This window comes from Gymnoscopelus braueri (genome assembly GCF_963280865.1).
Source record: "Gymnoscopelus braueri genome assembly, chromosome: 16".
Taxonomy (NCBI): Eukaryota; Metazoa; Chordata; class Actinopteri; order Myctophiformes; family Myctophidae; genus Gymnoscopelus; species Gymnoscopelus braueri.
This window is the reverse complement of record NC_137616.1, coordinates 12,185,217-12,199,203: the sequence shown is the minus strand read 5'-3', so window position 1 is coordinate 12,199,203 and position 13,987 is coordinate 12,185,217. Positions and strand designations below refer to the sequence as shown.

Sequence of the window (13,987 nt, the reverse complement as noted above, 5' to 3'; positions counted from 1 at the left end):
ACAACAGTATAAAAAAGAAGCGGCATTAAAAAAACAATTCTTGTGTTCAGTTCACAGTTCAGTTCTTAGTGCAGAGTTCACAGGTCATTTCACAGATCACCTGATCACTAATGCGATGATCACAATTCAAGGTCAAGAGTTCATAATTCTCACAGCTTTGGGGAAAAAGCTATTTTTTTAGCCTGGTGGTACTGGCCTTGATGCTACGCAGCCTCCAGCCCAAGCGGAGGGGGTCAAACAGACCATGAGCAGGGTGGGAGGCATCTTTGCCAGACCCAAGGAGTCGGCCTACATGAGGTTTTGTCCCTTTTCGTCCATACATGGGCATAAAAGTATGTCCATCTTGTCCCTTTTTTGACCATATATGGACACACGTCGGATTTTATTCTGGGTCTGGCAGAACCAGGTCTCCTGGTCTTGTTCATAATACTGGTAGCTTTTTTCCTACACCTGCTGGTATAAATGTCACTGATGGCAGGTAGGCTGCTTCCGATGATTTTTTGATGATTATGCAAGCTAGCAGTTACAGTATTTAGTACGGTCTGGATAGGTTGGAACTCCCACACATCAGGTGGGAACTGTCAGCCATGACTACCAACAGCAACAGCAAAAAATAACACAGCCCACTAAAAAAATGTATAAAGTAACAATGACTTGCTGCACTCTGCACAAAAACAAAATCCATTATTTTACAGAGCACACACAAAATGTCTATCTGTGGGTCTATCTGTCTTCCATTTATGCCCATAGGGACACACGGGCTGACACGGGCGCCTACAAATTCACGCCCACTTTAGAGACAGCGCCGCTACTCGAGGTCCGTTAGAACGATGAACTGCAGCTCTCAATGCCTCTCTTTGTGAGGCATTGTAAAAAAACGTAATTTCACTGGTTAACTACTGAGGCTGTAGCGTGTTTTTGTGTTCTAATAAACTGTCCCATTTGTTTAATGTATCCTTTTTAATGTCCCATATCTGTCATCTTGATATACTACCCACAATATACTATAATATATCAGTGTGTCAAAAGTTCTAGCATTTGAAATCTAAAGTTTAAGTTGTCGCATGGTATATATTAATGAGGATAATTTAAAAAGAAGGCTAACTCTCATATCCTCTCATAGGGAATGCATTGGCAGCTGCAGTACATCGTTTTAATGGACCTCGAGTGGAGGCGCTGTCTCAAAAGTGGGCATGAAATTTGTAGGTCCCGTGTGTGTCTATATATGTCATCAACATGACATCAACAGCTTTTGTTGACACTAGGGATCCCCGTATCCATATTTAGCAGAGCGGTCGTATGGTAGTGGGTACCCCACTAAGGCTGCAACAACTAATCGATTAATCGATTAAAAATCGATTACTAAATTAATCGAATTACGAATTTGATAATCGATAATCGAAAATATAAATGTTTTTTTAATCAAATCAAGGAGTCAGAAGAAGATAAAAGGTACCATAAGGTGACTTTTATTTATTTTGATATGTATTTTATGGTTAGTAGCTTAATCAGCAGCTGAGCAAAATTGTATAACATGTACTTTTTAATTAATTATTCATCTGTATTGTCTTTATTGTTAGATAGAACATGCTAAAACAACCTAAAATCAAAATTATAAGGTAATTGCTAAATAAGTGCGATAATCTGATTAATCGATTAATCGTTAAAATAATCGATCGATTATGGAATTAATCGTTAGTTGCAGCCTTATACCCCACTGGGTACAAGGGATGCACCGATTAAATAGTCATCATCGGTCTATAAAGATACAATATCGGTATTGAACCGATATCAGAATAAAAATAACAATATTTTATTTTATGTATGTTTGAATGTGAAGCTGTAAAAACCCTTTGTGATGCTGAAGGCTGCAGATTCAATCCGGGTTTTTTTTTGTGGAGAAGCTTTCAAAGGTGTCAACAAGTTGGAAAAAATAAAAATACTATTTGTGCGTCAGTAGGCCTAATAAATTGGGTAATAACAACTGTTTATTAGAAGTCTACATCTGGACCCAGAATCACAGTTACTGTATTACAGGTGTAAGGAAACTTGTCTTGCAATATCGGTATCAGGCATCGGTCGAGTTGTCCATGCAAATGTTCATCAACAAATGTACACCATGCAAATGTGCATCAACCCCCGAGTACTGACTAGTAACAATAAAGGCGCATTGCTCAGCTTTTATCATTTATTTCTGCCATATTGATGACGTCATTGATGCCACCGATCATCTCCAGATTTGGTTAAGGTTTTAACCTGATAAGAGCCCCATCACTTGTTTGTTTTTCACATTCAAATAAATATCATGTCAATCCTGTATGCTAAAATGTCTACAAGGTCCTTTCTTGACCCACAACATGCCTTACAACTCGAGTAGTGTGTTTGCATGCCCACCCGACTGCCCGTTCTGGGTACAGTGGAGCCCGGCATGGAAGGGACCCTAAAAGATAATTGGCCCCCGGGGGGCCTCCTTTCTTGAGTCTGAATCGGTCCCTGCATGTGGTTAACCCATTAAGACCTGAGGCCGATTCTACAAATGCCTTCTAAATCCTAACAGTTTACTGAAAAAGCAATATCAGTGGTGCTCAAAACCTTTTCATGTCAAGGACCCCCAAAATGATATGTATTTGTCCGTGGACCCCCATCTCAAAATATTTTGTTCCAGGGACCTACAGAAGCAAAGATTTGAGTTATTGTTCGCTTAAAAGATGTATATATATATATATATTCATAGATTTGCACAAATGTTCACGATTCTTTTTTTAAATTGCAGATCTACAAGCTCGTAGCGCGACACTTCGTGCCACGCTACGAGCTTGTAGATTTGCAATTTTTTAATAGCCAAAGTGTAAAATAATGGTTAAAATATAAAATGACTCGGATGCTTTCCCGTTTTTAATGGCTTAATCTGCCATCTTCATCTTCCAGAGAGCGGTGAAGAGGATAGGGAGGAGGAGGAGGAGGAGGAGGAGGAGGAGCCTGTGGAGGACCTGTTGAAGCCAGGCCATCTGAGTGGTCTGCTGGAAGAGGAGCTGGCGGGTGAAGTAGGCTCTCTGTGCCTAGAGGAGATGAGCTCGGGGCTGCACGGTCTGCTGGAACGCCTCCGAACGCACAGAGACTCCTGTCAGCCACAGCAACTCCAGGTATGAACTAGGGATGGGGACGATGTGAAAAGTCACGATTATTGTGACAAAAAATGATTGCGATTAACGATATTATCGCAATAATAATAACTTAAAATGCCACTTTTATTTACCACTTGAACCCCCAGCATCCCTATTCTGAGGGGGTAACGTTCGCCAAAAACAGCAGATCTATAAGCTCATTAAGCGTTGCAAGCATGTAGATCTGCTATTTTTGGCAAATCGATTTGTGTAGAGTGAAACAGGTTTTTACAGGTCTGTTTTATATTTTATCAATATATAAAGGGTTTAAGTGGTCCTGAATTTGCAGCTCAACAAAAGCTAATTCATCCTTAGTGTATGACGGGGGACAATTTCACGATAAATTTAAATCTCTGCGATACGATTATTGTTAGCGTTTCTTTATCACGATAAACACGATTATCGTAGTATGAACAGTCACCCACATCAGTGGTTCTCTTACTTTTTCATGACAAGAACTTCCAAATCTGCGAGCTTGTACATCTCCTATTTTTGATCATTTTTGGAAAATCTCGAATAATTTTGAATTACAAAAAAGTTTGAGAACCACTGATTTATAAGGCATTATGTAAAATGGGCCTCGGGTCTTAATGTCTGCTGTCTGTGTGTGCATGGTGGTCTCTCCAGGAGGTGGACGAGGCGTGCAGGATGCTGGTGCGCGTGGAGCCCATGCTGGGGGTGTACTCTGACCTGGTCCGCTACTACATGGCCATCTCGCTAGGAGCCCACAGGAGCACCGGGAAACTACTGTCTGTGCTGGCTAGCATCTTCACCGAGTTCGCCCAGAAGGTACGCAGATGATCTTGTCGCTGTCGGGTGGAAACCTTATATGTCCAAAACTGTTACTCTTCAGGAAATATGGGGGGGGGGGATCCAATGCAGTTATTATTTAGTCACAAGCTCTTGTTAGTACTTCAAATGTTTAAAAAAATAGCCGATCTACAAGCTCACAACACGTTGTGAGCTTGTAGATCGGCTATTTTTGCTACTTTTGTTTGACACTGTAATATGAGAAAGTAGGGCATTCATTTAAATTTGAAATATGGGGATGGAAGGTTTCTGCCTGACAGCAACAATATGGTTTGCCAAGGTTTGCAGGACACAGGGTTTAAAAAAAACCTAAGATTCCCCCACATTCCACAGTGGTTAGGTCTTCCAACCTTTCACGGCTGTTCATTTCATAACAGTGTGTGTGTACACACTGTATGTAGGTTTAGAATCAGGCACATCTGTCCTCCCATGCATGATGTTGGTCTACCATTCTATAAAACATCTATGCAGAAATACATATGCCTATTGAAAATAAAATGAAAAACGCAATGAAAACAAGGCATAGTTTTAGCTTGAGTTTGTTTCTGTGTTTTCAGCACCCTCTGGTTGACAAATGTGTGGACTGAATGACATCCAGAATATACACAAATACGTGCACACAGACAGTACAGTAGATTTGCATCGCTTCACGACTCGATTATTGTAGAAATCTCAAACATGCTTTTCTCTAATACAGGGGTCTCCAACGTTTTCAGGCCAAGGACCCCCTAGCTGAGAGAGAGATGAAGCAGGGACCCCCTCTATATTGTATAAAATTGTGTTTCAGATTAAACTTTTTTTGTTTACTTGGTCTGCTCTTTTTTCTCTCTAAACCTATACCTCTTTGCCAAAGAAAGCAGATCTACATGCTCACAACGCCGGCCCCCTGTAGTAACTCTTGAGGATCCCCTGTTGAAGACCCCTGCTCTAATACATATTTTTGTGATAAAAAGAAAAAGTGAGCTGTTCCATCATGTTTGATCAGTGTGTTATGTTTGTTCTCAGGGTTTCTGCCTGCCTCAGGAGCTGATGGCAGGCGGGGACGGCGAAGGGGCCACGGAGTTCCACGACTACGAGGGGGGCGGCATAGGAGAAGGAGAGGGCCAAAAAGATGTCAGCGACAAGATTGAGAATGAAGACCAGGTGATTTACACTTGATAATATGAGCGCAATTTGTCTTTTTATTACGCTGTAAGTAATTGTAACTTTGATTGCTGGACATCCGAATTTGGTTTCTGAATTTTGCCAACATCAGTGCAAGCCTTTTTTCCCCGTGTTTTGAACAATGATTGTTTCTTACAGCACAAATGTTTTCTTAAAGGTATCATGACATTCATTTTCACTTTTTTTATTTTCAATGTTTTATTTGGGGTTTTAGGACCTCAATTACACCCAAAAAACCTGAACTTAGAACATTCAGTGGATTTTCTGTGGTCTGGGGTTTTCTGAATAATTAGGCTGAAAAGTAATCTGAGCTTGGCCCTTCGACAGTGAGGTCACAGTCGATTAATCCCGCCCACTCTCCTCCTCGCCCCTCCCCTCCCCTATCCTTTCCTTTGGGAGGGGCGGAGCAGAGGCGATGATTGACAGGCAAAATCCCTCACCAGCGACACCCGCAGGCAAAGATTTATTTTTTCATTGCAGTTGAAAAGGCTTTAGAAATGTGAGAGAAAAACACCTGCCATGGATCACTGGAATGGAATTTTCACTTAAAACTTTTTGTACACTTTTGAAGGACCAGGACAAAGACTTTGAATGTGGTGTAAAAGTGAATGTCATTAAACCTTTAAGAAAGCTGCACAAAAAATATCGTTACTATTAGTAACTACTGTATGACTGATGCTCCATCGTATGACGGTGTCACAGACCGGAAATCCATAGGCCTCCATCCGCTAGGGTTTGTCTATGATTGGCACATCGTACAAGTCTGGTCTGGAGCAGCATCTCTTTACTGCAAAGTATAAATTGCTTAGCTACAAGCATAGTTGAGTTGGGCACTGGGAGAATGGCAAAGACAAGACCGTAGCGCATCATGGTTCTGTCTGTGTCTTGGTAGGTGGAGGACACCTTCCAGGAGGGCCAGGAGAAAGAAGAACAGCAGGACAAGAGGAACATCGAGGAAGAAGACAACGCCATCGAGATGTCGGAGGACTTTGATGGCCAGATGCACGACGGTGATGAAAGAGAGCCAGGTGGGTTATCAACGTGAAGTACTACCATGTTACCAAACACATACCTTCCATTTACACGGTCGTTGTAAGTCACTTTGGTTAACCACATGAACTGTAGCATCCCTATTCTGGGCATTCTGAACATGCAGCAGAAATGGGCTTGGTGAGCTTGTATATCGGTCAAAGAAATCAAAAGAAGTCAAATAAGTATAGAAGGTATAACCTATTAAGAGCGGGAAAGCCTATACGTTGTTGTAAGCAACAGGAATTATTTCAATTTCTTTTTTAAATCGGCCTCAGGTCTAAATGGGTTAAGAGTGTCAGATAAATGCCTCAATGTAAAGGTAGTCTCAGTCTTTCTTCGTCAGTATATTTATTTTAAATAGATTTAATTGGTGGTCCTCCACAGGTAATATAACTACAAATCTCTTGGGTGCCATGTTTGACCGTTTGGTCTGGTTATCATCATGAAATACTAATAGCCAACCAAACGCATCACACAAGACACCGATGGACAGCAGGCTTGGGCCAGATTGATGCTTCTTGTCCAAATCAATTGTCGTACAAGAACAATTTAAAAAATAAATTAATCACAGGGTGAAAATGGCTAATTGTGTCTGTCCGTAAACTAGGCCAGTGGTTCTCAAACATCTTCATATGAAGGACCCCCAAATTAATGTGTATTTGGCAGCTGACCTATTTGGCAGGCAGACCTCCATCTACCACTCATAAACCGATAAGGTTATACTAAACGTAAATGCAAATCTCCCGGCTTGTGTCTCTTTGCCCGTTTGCAGGTGAAGATGAAGAATCAGAGTCAGACAAGGAGGATGACGAGGAGCTGGACAAAAAGATGGGCGACCTGGGCGACGGCCAGACGGACACTCTGGATGAGAGGATGTGGGGTGACGATGAGGACGACGAAGACCAAGATGGCAGCGACAAGGAGGAGGAGGGGGGTAACGGCATGGACCAGGTACGTGCAAGGGTTTCACAATTGCCGGGATCAGATGTTGTTTTTTTTGGCTGTTATTTAAACACATCAAGCCTAGCATCCCTAGTCTGGGCAGGTGATAATAGTGGGAACATTTGGCAAAAATAGACGAACATTTGTGCGAAAATCTACTTTTGGTATAGAGATATGGTGTACAGGGGAAAAAAGGAGAGGCCCAAGTACAGACCCTTGGCCTGGGGGACCCTGACAAGGTGGCCATTTTGCACTTACGTCACAAAGTTTCAATTTGTTGTGACAACCACTCCATCTAAACTTCGTTCGTCTCCTTAGGGTGAGTCTGAATTAGTCGCCAAAGATGACAACCTGGACGCCGCCGATCCCAATAAAGACCAGAAGAAGAACCAGGACAAAGACGATCAGATGGACGAGGAGGACAAAGAGAAGATCCATGAACAAGGAGATGAGGTAATGTTTTGGGGGGGTTTCCAGACATTTACTGCTGTAAATTAGGCGTAACTCTTGATAGTGTCTCTGAAACGCTTCACTCAACTAGAGCAGTGGTTATCAACCTTTCCAGGCCGTGACCCCCCAAAAGAATCATATTTGAACTGGGAAACCCCACCCGACAAGCACTTGGAATTGTAAGAGTTGAGGCATTCCATTTTGTTAGACTCGGTTCCACAGATAAATATTTTGAAAGCTTGTAGATCGGCTATTTTCAAAATAATGTGAACCACAGGTTCAGTGAACCACTGAACTAGCGATTGGTGTGAATGAAACAGCCTTCGTTGCTGTGGGTGAAACAGATAATGAGATAGAGATAATGTTTTTTTAATGCTTTAAGATTTTAACTCATTCACTGCCGCTGTAAATAAATAAATGAAGCCCAGACTGCCAGTGATTTTTTGGTTTTCCTTACCTTTTCAACTAGTCACAGAATATTTAAAAAAAATTGGCAGTTGAATATAGCTTGTCTCGCCAAAAATGCAAACGAAAACAAGGAAGCGAAGATGTCCCCCAAATACACTAACCAGGATGTGAATGGTGGAGGAGATCTTGCGATCATGTGGTCACTGATATCTTAGCGAAGAGTGCCATCTAGTGTAAAAACTAAAAACACACAACAGACGTCAAAAGGCAGTCTGGGCTTCTGATTTACAGACGTCTTCGGCAGTGAATGAATTAAGATGGTCCTTCATATTGTGGTGGTATCAGGATTGGTTTCACTCTACTGTTTCTGCGACCACATTTAATTTTAGACGTCACCAGATGTATCAACGCAAGACTAAAAACTCTTGCGTCCCTTTTTTTTGCAGAGGGAGTTCGATGAGAACGAGGTGGACCCCTACTACGGCAAGCAGCAGGAGAAGAAAGCAGACCCGGAGGCCATGGACCTGCCGGAGGAGCTGAACCTGGACCAGGAGGAGGAGCAGGGTGACCAGGACGAAGGGGACGGGGAGGGAGACGGTGAGAATGGTGAACCGGTCACTATGGAGGCACCAGAACCATGTAGAGGGAGAGTTACAACACTCCCATAGACTCCCGTTGTCAATGGAGAATATTCATATGATATTCAGTAGCAAATTGCCAAAAAACAAACCTACAGTTGATTTGGAATTTGTTTAGGTGTGCTCAGAGATGACAACAAGAATAACAAGGATGCATGCAACGACTTATAGTTCAAACACTACTGTAGAGTTCCAGCGTGGAACTCTCTTAACCCATTAAGACCGGGAAAGCGTCTTTCATTTTAAATTTGAACCACTTTAACCATTATCTTATACTTTGGCTATTCACAGAGTGCCGGTGCCGCGCTATGAGCTTGTAGATCTGCTATTTTTTTTTTAATCACGAAAACGTGTGCAAATCTTTGAATATATATAACATTTGTAACTCAAATCTTTGCTTCTTCTACAAATGTCTTTATATTCAAAGTGTTTTTTGAAAAAACTTATGTTGCTATAATCAGTGGTTCTCAAACTTATTTTGTTCCAGGGACCCCCCAGAAGCAAAGACTTGAGTTAAAAATGTATACAGTATATTCAAAGATTTGCACAAATGTTCACGAAGAGCTTGTATATCTGCAATTTTTGAATAGCTAAAGTATAAAATAATGGTTAGACTGGTTACACAGATGCGTCCCCAGTTTTAATGGGCGTTTATGAAGCACAATTAATACACAAACCACATGATCGCGTCTCGGTGAGATGAAAGAGTGTCATAACTCTCTTTCAACAGGTCTTGTTTTTTTGTGTTTTTTTGGGGGGGGGGGCTCAGAGGAATTAAATGCAGTGTTGTTTATTTGACAACATAACTGTACTTTTGTAAGAACTTACAAAAAAGTTGCGATGCAGCGCATTGTGAGCTCGTGAGGTATTTTACTGTCGCACACCGAAGTATAAAATAGATGCCTAAGTGTTTCATGGAGTTTTTGTTGTTTTCTTCTTCCCTTCCAGAGGAGAACCCCTTTGACATCGAGGAGAAACCCCCGAACCTGGACGAGAAGGAGGGTGGAGAGAAGGAGGGAGAGGAGGACGATGGAGCAGAGGGGATGGAGGAGGACCAGCCTGGCCAACCGGGCGAGGAGAAGGACCAGGAGGCCCAGCCAGAGGAGAAAGAGGAGGGAGAAGGAGAGCACGCGGAGGAGGACAAGGATTCTGCTGAGAAACAGGAGGAGGAGGAGAAGGATGAAGGGCAAGAGGCAGGAAAACAAGAAGATCTGGCCATTCCAAATGACAAAGGACAGAATCCTAAAGTACGTTTTGTGAGCTTGTAGATCGGCTCTTTTCGCCATTTGTCAGATGATAACTATAGAGGACTTAAGTTTGATTTGATTGAGTGTTTGTCAATTTGACTTTTTTTTTTTTTTTTTTATATATTTACCACAAATTGATTTCTATCATGATTCATGTTACATTTTAATATTTGGCATTATAACTGTTACAAAGCTTTCGCTCACTGTCTGACTTGCACAGTACAAGAGAAAATGTATTAAAGCATGCAACGTTTTGGTCACCAAAATATTCTTCAAGCATGTTGGTATTATGCCAAAATGATAGTAATTGCTCAGTGGAAGTGGAACATTTGTAATACGTATGACTCTTCCCTTGTCCTGTACGTCTAGGAGGAGGACGAAGAGGAGGGGCCCGGTGAGGATGAGGAGCAGCCGGAGTCTGCGGAGAGGAAGGAGCACAACACAGACGGACAGACTGGAGAGGAGAACGTCCAGAGTGAGACGGCTGTGGAGCTGGCAGGAGAGGCCTCAGAGAGAGACCAGGCTAAGGAGGTACGTCGCCATGTGTTCATTTTACTCAAGAGAGAGTACAAAGTTACAGTAGAGTTATAAACAGGTTTTTTTTTTTTGGTCTCAGGTTGTTGTTCCACCAGGAAGTGATTATTATGTATTATTTTCTTTTCAGTCATAATTTGTATCGATGTATCGACTAACAAAGGATAATGAACTCTTTCACTGCCAGGAATTAATTAATAATTTCATCCGTCTCCGGTCCCCTTGCCAGAGAAAACGGCCATTTTACTGTACCTGTACCTGTACTTGAAAAATCATGGAATATTCTCAGTGACCTCCGTCCTCACGGAGATCGGCTCATTACACGCACGGGTGTCCTGTAGTATAGGGGGGGAAAACTGGCCAGTCGCGATCCTCTATTCCAGAGCTATGGCCGTTTGAATGTGGCTGAAAAACAACAGAAACATGAAAGGTGCCTAGATTTTTTAGTTGTGATCACGTAATTTCTGGGTGTACTCTTCTTCGGTGGTGCCTGGATCATTCACACAAAAACTGGGGTGGCGGTGTGGGCGTTTGGACTAATTCTCGTTAATTCTCGTCGTTGGCAGTGAATGAGTTGAGATAAAAGTTCAAGTACTTTTGGAGTTTTTTATCAAAAAGTACTGTATTCCGCCTGATGAGTTTGTAACCAGAGGGTCGCAGGGTCAAGACCTGTTCAAACATCTTTGTGTAACACATGTATTGTACTGGTGTGTTCAGAGCCAGTTTCTACAACCCATAGACTCTGGTTTAAACCACACCACAGAGCAGCAGGATGGTGCAACACACCAGACCACTATCTGCACAGTGGCTGGACCTGCACTTCCACACAATAAAACCTTGTTACGTCACTCTGGATATTTGCTAAATGCGTAATTGTAGATGTTGAAATAGATTCTTGATTCTTGTTTTTGTGTCATCCGTGCTCATAGACTTGTTGTTTCCTTTTCTATTTTTATTTGTCAGGAGCATGGCAGCGGGTCGGCCGATGCCAGCCAGTCAGAGGGCCACCAGTCCAAGCTCATGGCCAGAATGGCTTCTCAGAGAGACACTCCTCAGAGCAAGACACAGGTATGTACGTCCTGGGATGAACGCTGAATGTTTCGTTCGCCGACCTGTAACCTGCAGGTCCCGCGGGTTGAACCATGGGGCGGGTTATAGATTACGATGCAGTTATCGCGGGGCTGGCGAAGCGGGTCAACCCACGGATGAAAAGAAAAACACAAAAACACACCTTCTCTCTCGCGGGCGTGCTCTCTTTCTCTCTCCCTCCCTCTGTCCCCCTCTCTCTCTCTCTTTGGAAAGCAATTGAATGGACTTGCTTGCGGTTATTTTTTATTTTTTTGGCGGGTTGCTGGGGGGGACGGGTCGTTGATTTATATTCATTTTTGCGGGACGGGTTGGGGCGGGTTGGGTTCCCGTGCAGGGCGGGCAGGGCGGGTTATAAAAAAACGCGACCCGCGCATCACTACCGCTCACCGTTTGTCCTGTTCCTCCGTCACCTACACTTCAGAGCTTCAAGAGGAAACCTGGCCAAGCTGACAACGAACGCTCCACCGGGGACTACAACGAGCGCATCAACAAGCGCCTGCGCACCGTGGAGAGTTGTAAGGACAGGACGCAGGACACGCAGCAGCAGGGCCAAGCACAGCAGGAGTCAGACCTGTACGAACACATCAAACAGGGCGAGACGGCCTACGACACGCAGACATACGGTCAGTGGTTGTTTTTATGACGTCGCTGTCCTTCAGTTGAATGTCGCAGTTTGGCTTCTTCAGCCTTCAGCCGGTAGAGAAGTAGAGAATAAATGATAAATGAGTGATAGCCTAGGTATAATTTAGGGCTAAAGTGATTAATGTATTTTTATAATGTAATAATTTCTATCTGCAAAGTAACTAGTAACTAAAGTTTTCAAATAATTGTAGTGGAGTAAAAGTACAACAGTTGCCTCTGAGATGTAGTGGATAGAAGTAAAAGTATAGACAATTAGAAATACTCCAGAAAAGTAAAAGTATCTCAAAATTGTACTGAAGTACAGTACTTGAGTAAATGTACTTAGTTAATTTACACCACTGGTCTGTATATCATTGTGTAACACAAATACTGGTGTGTTCAGAGCCAGTTTCTGGAAGCCATAGACTCTGGTTTTACCACACCACACAACAGCAGCAGGATGGTGCAAAAGGCAAATAAGAATAACAACAATACGAATAGTACCAGACCACTATCTGCACAGTGGCTGGACCAGCACTTTCCTACATTTTCACCTGGTAGTTTGTAAGTCCGGATAAATAAGTAGCCTTGGGAACTAACAGTTCCCCAGCTATGTGGCCCATAGATTAGGAACAACAACATGGGGTCTGAGGGGCCCCGGTGGCTCAACTGGTGTGTTAAGTGTGTTAAGTGTGTGTTGCTGTTTGTAGATGTTGCCAGCACAGACCAGCAGAAACCAGCTGGGCCTCAGCAAGACCAGGACAAAGAGGACGATGATGACGTTGCCATGGATACCGGGGAGCAGGAAGAGGACTTGCAGGCGGTCAATGCCCCGGAGCTGAAGCCAGAACAGCTGGACTCCGCCAAGACCTCCCAGAAAGGTTTTTAAACATTTATTCAACAATTATTTATACTAGACGATATCCGTCGGGGGATATGAGCACTCAAAGTGCGTCACGGATAGTCCGCTTGTTTCACGGATGTGGCAACACCTGCGCTTGTTTCACGCACATGATTTGGCAACCCGGGAGCCAACAAACACAAAAACGCTAATAAACAGCTGACATTTGGGGGAAGTAAAAAAATGCATATGAACCGGGCAGAAGAGATTTTGGGGACGCACGCACAGACTTACAGACAGACAGAAATCTCATTTACTTCCTGTGACCAGGTTTCTCAGCCTGTGTGGAGATTCTTCACTCAAACTTGTTTATTCCATTCTTCATCATACTGTCCCCTGTCTTGAGTTTGAACCCCTCTTTGTGTCTGCACTGTTGCATGCTTACCGGTTCACTTTGTCATACCTACGTACAAGACAATTATGTCCTCAATAAAACTGCATCTGAGCTTTTATTAACCACTTTAAACCTGGCATCCCTGTTCAGGGCATGTTAAAATATCTGAACTTTTTAGAAATTATTTTAAAAATATATCTACAAGCTCACGACATGTCATATCACAACACTTTGTGAGGTGGTGGATTGGCTATTTTCGCTCTCTGTTGTATGGCGGACGTATATAGGGTTTAAGTGCTTAAAGTCTCAATCTAATTGTTTGTAAATGCAGCGAGTGTGGACGGTGGTGAGATGGAGACCCAGACGCACAAAGAGGAGGAGGAGAGACGGAGAGACAGAGAACAAGGCAAGGACGAAGAGCATCCAGAGAGGAGCAACCAGTCCACCATCCACACTGTCCCAGAGCTGCTCATGGACATGGACCAGGTACTGAAAATGATGATGAAGGATGGATGTGGAACACAGATATAAAGGTTTGATGGATATGGAACAGAATGTTGGATGACAATAAACTGAAGTGTGTGTGTGTGTGTGTGTGTGTGTGTGTGTGTGACTGACCACGTAGTAACAGCCTCGGTAATGTCCATAAATTT

The 13,987-nt window shown here is 43.0% G+C and overlaps 1 protein-coding gene across 5 annotated transcripts in view; it reads left to right on the top strand.

Annotated features, from left to right (window-relative positions):
* The window catches only part of mdn1 (midasin AAA ATPase 1), a 108,853-nt gene that overhangs the window by 86,899 nt on the left and 7,967 nt on the right, over positions 1-13,987 (top strand). For 4 of the 5 annotated variants that reach the window (XM_080452548.1, XM_080452547.1, XM_080452545.1 and 1 more), the window contains exons 84-96: positions 2,929-3,143; positions 3,792-3,953; positions 4,980-5,117; positions 6,031-6,166; positions 6,943-7,121; positions 7,431-7,565; positions 8,417-8,567; positions 9,557-9,855; positions 10,225-10,386; positions 11,353-11,457; positions 11,900-12,101; positions 12,810-12,980; positions 13,666-13,820. In XM_080452548.1, coding sequence (XP_080308674.1) covers positions 2,929-3,143; positions 3,792-3,953; positions 4,980-5,117; positions 6,031-6,166; positions 6,943-7,121; positions 7,431-7,565; positions 8,417-8,567; positions 9,557-9,855; positions 10,225-10,386; positions 11,353-11,457; positions 11,900-12,101; positions 12,810-12,980; positions 13,666-13,820 — 2,210 coding nt within the window. The remainder of the gene's footprint in view (positions 1-2,928; positions 3,144-3,791; positions 3,954-4,979; positions 5,118-6,030; positions 6,167-6,942; positions 7,122-7,430; positions 7,566-8,416; positions 8,568-9,556; positions 9,856-10,224; positions 10,387-11,352; positions 11,458-11,899; positions 12,102-12,809; positions 12,981-13,665; positions 13,821-13,987) is intronic. The other variant, XM_080452546.1, reaches the window with a different exon arrangement.